Genomic DNA, 8,484 nt, shown 5'->3' on the forward strand with positions numbered 1-8,484 from the left:
GCCGTCCAGTGTTTCCAGGTTTTCCATGGTGGTCTAGCTTCAATTGACTCACGCTTTCAACTATGAAAAATACTAAATCTCCACAAAACCCCTTCTGATAATTCTAGAAGAGCTAGAGGCCGAATTGTTTCGTTCTCTACAACCATCTATTTTTAAATTTAGAAAGCAATTGTAAACTCACAGTGAATAATTCATTTAAATTTATATCAAGTCCATCCTTTGTTTTTTTTACTTTGATAACGAGTTATTACGAGTTAGAGTTTTTGTTGTTCCAGTATTGTACTAATGGAAACAAGGAGTGATTATCGTTAAACGATAATAGACATTAATCTTGTGAGGGTCAAAAGTGGTGCCTGGTATTAGCCCAGAGTATATGTAAGAAATATATAAAAGTTTGAACTAGTATAATGATGATTAACTTCTTTTCACTTCATCACAATAAATTAGCAGAATTTAAACACTTGAGATCTCAGAGTTTATCTTCAGTTACTAACTCTCCCACCCCTCTCTTTCTCTCTCTCTCTCTATATATATATAACTTATAATTGACCTCTAAATTTTTTTATTTATATCTGTCTATCTCAACCATATAAACAACCATTTGGGTTGGCAAATAATATAGAAAAGCCGTTTTAAGGAAATAGTAAACAGTTCAATGAAACGATTTTCTTTATTGCTTCTACATTATACTCGTAAGTGTAAACATACTTCATCGCATTTTTCATAAAGAATAAACAACTTCAGTCATGCCGGCTATGGTGACTATATTTTACTTATTTATTTGTCTGATCAGGTTTTTCTTCCCACCATAATTAACAGAAAAATTGGAAATTGGTTATTTATCCGTTTAAATTTTGACTGTAGATTTCCCCTTAAACAGAAATTAATTTCACCCCCTATTATTAATCATTATAATGATTCATACCGCATTTTGTATTTGTAATTATTAAACCTCTTTGAAGTAGTATTCTACATAGGTCTGTGTGAATTATTTATAGTTTGAAAGTGAATCTGTGCTTTTCTGTTCATTCTGCTCAAAGTTATGAAAACAAACTTAGCTATCATTCATGTGTTTTTACATTACTTTTGTAGCTCCTCCCGGTCCTCCAAAAATCGTCAGTCCTGAATCAAATCACGTCTATTTAGATGGTGAACAATTGCGTGCAGTATGTGTGTCCTCACCACCTGGCAAACCTTTAGGTGGACTATTCTGGAGGTGGTTAATTAGGCCAAGTCAAGTTGATGACAACGATATTCAGAAAATCAGTGGAATTGGGGGGAGGGGTGGTGCTAGACTCAGTGATTACACATCCGTTGAAGCCTATCTACGAAGTTTAGACAGTAGCAATGGTGGTGGTAGTCCATCGCAGAAAATCCTCACACCAGAATTATCTCAATTACAGCAGGGAGATTTTATTTCCGAAGATGTTCAACCACTGCATTATACACTTACTAAAGAGAAAGATCAATTAGTAAATACGTTGATCATTCAACGAGTTACTCGAAAGTATCATGCTGCTAAACTGATTTGTGAAACTGGACATCCTGTAGGTTCGGCTCATCAAACAAGTATCACGATATTTGTGAAACGTAAGTTTTATTTTTCATTTTCCTTCTGCATTTAAAGATTCCAGATTTATATGATTTATATCGGGTTCGTATAATTAGCATATGATAGCATCACAACACGAAATTTCGTCAGGAGTTAACAATCTGCTTTATGGATTGATTGTTCACATAACACTCGATCAATTGGTTTGAGATGTACCTAGTACCATAACCCTGCTTCAGTTTGGGCACCTGGGTAGGATAATGGCCCTCACACAGATCAAATGAGATTTGTGCGGCGCATATATGTCTGGTGCCCCCTTGTACCAATATTTATGTGTTTAAATAATAATAATAATTACCATAATTAATTTATTAGTGTACAGTAGTTAATTTATAGTAGCACATACCAAATATTATGATGCATTTTGTCATTTTGAAACAAGACATCTGTGAATTTAATAATACCCAATCTAGCCTCAAAGTCTTGATCATCCTAAACTAGCTTGTAGTAATATCTTAGCTATTTGAAACATCTATAGGAAAGAAATATTCTTTTTCGATGATTTTCATGATTCACAATGTAAATAAAAAATATAACTTATCTTAAACTAAAACATGATACGTATGTTTCATATAACAGTTAACTAGAGGTTGCAAATATTCTGAGAACTCAATTAAAAAAGACTATGTTGCGAACAGACTAGATGAAAAAGCACAGTAAATGTTTTTATCAAGTAATGGACCTATTTACCACTGAAATGTTATGATGAATTTGTTATGAAACGAAGTTTTCCTAAGAGTTCCACCTAAATTTCAGTAATTAAAACAAAGACTTATTGAATGATAAAATGGTAAACAACTGATAACTGTTGCTATTATCTAAAATCCTAGAAAAAAGAATATGTTCAGTTTGATATTTTGAACTAGTGCCTTTAACTATTTTCATCTCCTTTTATAAGAGAAATGGTTTACGGTTAGCAGTAGAACCCATGGCACGCGTCTCGCCCTACCTTGGACTAGTCGGCTGGATATACCTGGATCCCGGTGTTGTTGTTCCCACCGTGACCTGAAGCCAATACTTTTCGCTTTAGGTTCTAATCACAATCCATTTCTCTTATTAAAACTTGTAAGAAAGAGTTGTATCGAGATTATCCGTACAAGATCCATATATTACCAACTTAGACCAATCTAAACTCAGTCGAGAATGTCAACCTCGAGATAATCCAGATACTTAAAAACTAAATTATTTTCATTCCCCAACCAGGATAAGTTACAAATCAGCCTAAGATATTTGGATGTTTGTAGCGAACATATAAATAATACATTCTATATAACCAATTTACCTTGTTTCCTGATTACGAATGTGATCAGCTTAATAGCTTTCATGGAGCAATTTTAAAATAAGTACATAATGTTTACCTAATATCTTGTGCTTAATAACAGAACCACTGAATGAATAACCAGGAAAATCTAAAATGTTTACATAAACTCTGTAGCTGGACACTTACACTTTCTTAATCATGTAATATTTATACTTCAGTGTGATTACCGCTTAACCTTAACTAAATCACTAAATCCCAAGTAACAAGAAAAATAGATAATTAATCGTAAATTACTTGAAAATCAAAAGTGCAGCTCTAATCCATCTTTTTATCAACTCCATAAATGGAAAGGACTAGTAACTTACTAGTTTTACTGATTTAACTGTAAATATAGTGTTCAATTAAGAGTATCATTTGTGTACTTCATATTGTTAACATAATGAAATATATAGTTGAAATCATGAGTCAACTGAAGCTAAACCACCATGCAAAACCTGGAAGCACTGGACGGCCGTTTCGTCCCATTGTGGGACTCCTCGACAGTGCGCATCCACCATCCCGCCTCGCGACATTCCAACCCAGGACCTATCAGTCTCGCACCTGAGCACTTAACCTCTAGATTAATGAACTGGCATCTGACGGTGTTAATATCTAACTTCAACCAATCAACGAAATTGAACAACCATTCACCAATGTCTTCAGTGAATTACTATCTCACAACTATATAAAATTACTAAAATTTTCATAAAACCTCCTTCTAATAATGAAATATAGTTAAAATCTATCTCACAATGCAAGAAAATTCTTCCATAACTAATTAGCTAAATGAATTAAAATTTACATTAATCGGTGTAATAAAAAATCACATATCCGTTTCCTTTCTTCTCATAAATAGTGACAAACATTTACAAGATTTAATACTAACTATGAAGAAATTGACAGTTGACAATCATAATGATGTTATTGCTAGTTTTGTTTTTTTAAACAAAAATTCACAATTAGACGATTGTGTACAATATACCACCAGAGTAAATTAAAAATTAAATCATCTAAAAGAATATAATGAAATAATCACTTTCTTTGATTGAGAAAATTTGGGGTTATAAACTAGTTTTGATAAATATTTGTTGTGATTAAATGTGGGTTATATTTAAAGAAATTCTATAATAAAGGCTTTCAAAATAGGTTTCCTCAAAGACACCACACACACAAGTGATCTAACATGATATAAGTTTTAGTCATAGTTGATTGATCACTGGGTGGTGATCAATGTCATGCGTGTCAAGTCCTTCTCAGTGCTGATGGAATGCTATCGATCAAGTTGCAATGTGGACACTAATCTAGGTGGCTCGGCACTGCATGCACTATGTTGAGATAAGATGGTGGTTGGAGGTGGTCAACAGGAAACCCTGGACCCGGGTTACCACTGAATAGCTCAGTGGTAACGTCTCTGACTGCAAAAAAGCTGAGTGACACGGGATCGAATCCGTCAAGGAGCACCAGTTCCCCCAAGATTACAGGTACACCTTGCTGACAAATGCCAAGTAGCACGAAACCCAGGTCCTGGATTTCCTGTTGGCCACCTCCAACCACCATTTTATAAGTTTTAGTGCTACACAATTTATATCTTTCGAATTTCTCATGTTGTTTCGATAAATGTAATATGTTGACCATTCGTTGTCACTGAGGGAGAACGATGTTATTAAAGCTTCATTACGTTTTATCGCCTTCCAAAGATGAAAACGAATATAATGAATTATTATTGATCATATAACCCATTGTAACTAGTATATTTGTATAATAAGTCGATAAGATGTGATCTAATATTGACAACCAGTAAATAGTGTTTGTCTTTTAAGATAGACCATCTACTTGAAGATTAATTTCAGTTAGTTCTTAAGATATTTTAAATTCTGTAGGTATAAGAAAATGATCTATTGAGTTTCATTATCCTCTACTAAGTTACAAATTAATTCTCTACCTTCTAACATTTTCCGGTCTTAAATAACTAGAGGTCAGAAGAATGTTTCCTGAGTCTTCATTTAGGCAATAACGCGTTCTATATGTTTATCAATGAAAACCACTGCTCCTTTGTTTTCAATAATATCTAAACTAATATTAGTTTATAAGGAATACCCCTGAAAAATCGAGTCAGTCTCTATAAAACCTAATAACAGAGTGCAAAAAACTAAATTTTAAAATCAATATGAGTGAAGTGTTTCATTATTTCTTGATTTTATACCAACTGTTTGAATTGAAACATTCTGTAAATAAATCAAAAACAAACCTATTTGATCAATGTAATTCGGTGTTTTTGATGTCATAATTTGTTCTATTATTTTGTTTAACTTTGTAAGTTTGTTTATGGCTTTCTTTCCAAAGGATGCACAAGTACACTAGTACAAATTTATCTGTCAATTGATAGTATTGTATTTTACCAATGATAATGATGGAATTACAGACAGGAACAGAATAAACTTTTCATTAAATTAATGATAGATACTAGATAGACTAGACTGTATACACCATTAAATAGGAAGAATATATTTGTAAAATCTCAGAGAATGAATTTGAAGTAAATCCAACGATTCACCCTGGCAATCTGATCCAAGCTTTTTGAAGTTTGATTATATTTTCTTGAAAAAGCATGAATCAGGTTGCCAGGCGAAACGTTGAATTTACTTCAAATTCATTCGCTGAGATTTTTCAAATATATTTTTCCTATTAAATGTGCTACATCAACTCGGCGCCCAAATACTATGAAACTATTCGCTCTAATTTAGACGAAATTTCTTATATTTATAGACCATATTGAGTATTTTAAGCATTTTAAGTACTTCAAGCCTCTCATTAGACCTTTAAGGGATTGGAAAGCTAAAAACATTTCAACATACTACTTTATAATTTATGCTTCTTTATTGACAACGAATTGGTAATTAGTCGTAGAGAAGGCACTAACCAGTACCACATGGAAGACCATATCTATACGATAGGTTTGTAATAAATTATTCTACGTGGTTTACAGTAATCTATAGTTATAAAAATCTTAACGTTTACGTACACTATACGCCATAAACAAACCATGAATCAAAATCCATTTAGACAAACGAGCTTTAATGGTTGAAATGAAAAGGATAGACGTTTTGTCGATTTAATTCAACTACTGATTCAATGATTTATTTAACTTGACGTAATTAACAAACGAACTACAAAGCTAAACTTTTTTCTGAGTAACAAGTAGTTGATTGATTATGACAAGTAAATATTTTTTCACCAATTTACAACTAAATATGAAAGTAGACCTTAAACTATGATCAATTTACTTTCAATAAAACTTGGCAATACGTTTCCCAACTTTTCCAGTGTTAGTAATTTCATTTAACTGTTTTGATATGGCGTGGCAACTACAACTGATGCAGACTTATACCAACTTCTATGTTGTTCATGACCCAAGAATCGGGAAAACTCCAAATTGATTTAATTTTCATATAATACAATTTAATCTTGAAATGATGTCATCATTAGAATCATTAAATAAGTGAAACATATTGTAGCTTGTTTGTATTATCATGAAACTGTCAAACTGTTCTTACCTGAATTCACTTAATATTGTTTGTTTGAATCTTCCCCTCGATGTTTTAGGACTGCAATTGAACAGTCTCTAATTGGCATATGTGCATCCTGTGTGTATTGCCTCGATATTGCCTTAATTCACAAGGATTGTAAGCAAAGATGGGTAGTGACTAGCAGTGGAATCCAGGACGCGCGTTTCGTCCTATTTGAGACTCGTCAGCTTGATGTACCTGGATCTCAGAGTTGATGTTCACTCTGACTGACCATTTGCGGTCCTAAGCATCAATTGGAAGATTCAAACAAACAATAGTAAGTGAATATAAACTTCACCCCATTGCACAAGCAAGTGGTTATCGGGACTCAGTAGCTGAGTGGATAACGCGATGGCATTTGAAGCGAACGATACTGGGTTCGAGTCCCAGAGTGAATATCAACTCTGAGATGAAGGTACATCCAACTGACGAGTCCTAAATAGGACGAAACGCGTGTCTTGGATTCCACTGCCAGCCATTATCCATCTTTGCTTGCAATGTTCTTACCTGAAGTTTAATCTTATACTCAGAAGTTTTAACCTTTCAAAACATATGCATCGTGGAAAGTTCTAGTATTTAACAAAACCATAAAGTACTACTTCGTTACTTACAAACATTTTCACCATTATGTGAGGTAAACTGTCATCAACTGAATGAAATTCATTATTCTGACTAATGTTTTTAAACTCAATAATGAAGTAATGAATAATTAAAACTATTCAGTCGAGATTTTGCAACTGTCCAATATGGTCATGATTAATCAGTAGCCTTTACGAATTGAAAATCTTTCCTTAAGGAGATAAATCTACCTTTTTACTAGTCACTTTCTTTAGTGAGAAATTCTTATTCTTTAGTATGTTTAATTATTCCATAACCTTTATCTTAGTGAGATTTAGACAATAAAGGTATAGAAGATTTAAGAGCAACTAATATTTAGGTTAAATTACCAATACTGTTAATCTGAATGAATCATTTAATTGATGTCATTTTTAACAAGAGCCTTTAAAATGAATCCGTAATACCAAATGAATATTATGAAAACAAATACAATAGAATTAAAGTATAATATTTTGTTTGTTTGCTTCCTTTATTATCTATCTTACTTTATTCTCATTCTATTCATTTTTGTATGTGACTCGCTTGTATTCCAAGTGTCAGTTTTGTATTATTATCATTATTATTCGTGGTTATGCTTCATTAACATTTCAGTTACTGTTGTTGTTAACATAGTTGTCAAAATCATAAAAAATTACTATCCAATCAGATGATATTAGTCTATTAATAAGAAAAACAATATATATCCTGTATGACAGTATACCATTAATCCAGGAATTTATGTAATCATCTGTTGTTTATTAACGATATACGGATATGTCTAAACACACATACAAGTGTACACACAGTTTCTTTTCACATTTATAATTTCAATCATTCCATACTCCTATCAAAACATCATTTCACTACAAATATAGGGAAATTATTTACTTTTAAGCTTTATGTTCCAATTATATACTACATATCAACTATGTATTTAAACTAATTTAGTATGGGATCATAAGTCTATTAAAGCTAGACCACCATGGAAAACCTGGAAGCACTGAACGGCTGTTTCGTCCTATTACGAGACTCCTATAACAGTGTGCATACAAGATCCCGCCTCACGAGATTCGAACCCAGAACCTACCAGTCTCGCGTGCGAGCACTTAACCTCTAGACCACTGAGCCGGCTGGCATCCAACGGTGTTAATGTCTAACTTCAACCAATCCACGAAATTGAGCAACCATTCACCAATGTCTTCAGTCAGTTGTTATCTCTCAACAGACCTGGTTCAACTCCACTGGTTACTGCTTCTCACTAGAACTCCAGGAAATATTGATGGAGCCAGTCACTAGTGAGCATATGTTCATTATTAGAGGGGGGTTTGTGGAGATTTTTAGTAATTTAATGTAGTTGAGATCATAAATCAATTGAAGCTAGACCACCATGAAAACTGGAAGCACTGACG

General features: G+C 33.0%; 1 protein-coding gene across 1 annotated transcript in view; it reads left to right on the forward strand.

The window, feature by feature from the left end:
- The window catches only part of Smp_130070 (putative nephrin), a gene marked incomplete at both ends in the record, with an annotated part of 67,079 nt that overhangs the window by 5,257 nt on the left and 53,338 nt on the right, over window positions 1–8,484 (forward strand). Inside the window, one exon of the mRNA XM_018795698.1 lies at window positions 1,093–1,590. Coding sequence (XP_018649985.1) covers window positions 1,093–1,590 — 498 coding nt within the window. The remainder of the gene's footprint in view (window positions 1–1,092; window positions 1,591–8,484) is intronic.

This window comes from Schistosoma mansoni, chromosome 2, assembly GCF_000237925.1.
Source record: "Schistosoma mansoni strain Puerto Rico chromosome 2, complete genome".
Taxonomy (NCBI): domain Eukaryota; kingdom Metazoa; phylum Platyhelminthes; class Trematoda; order Strigeidida; family Schistosomatidae; genus Schistosoma; species Schistosoma mansoni.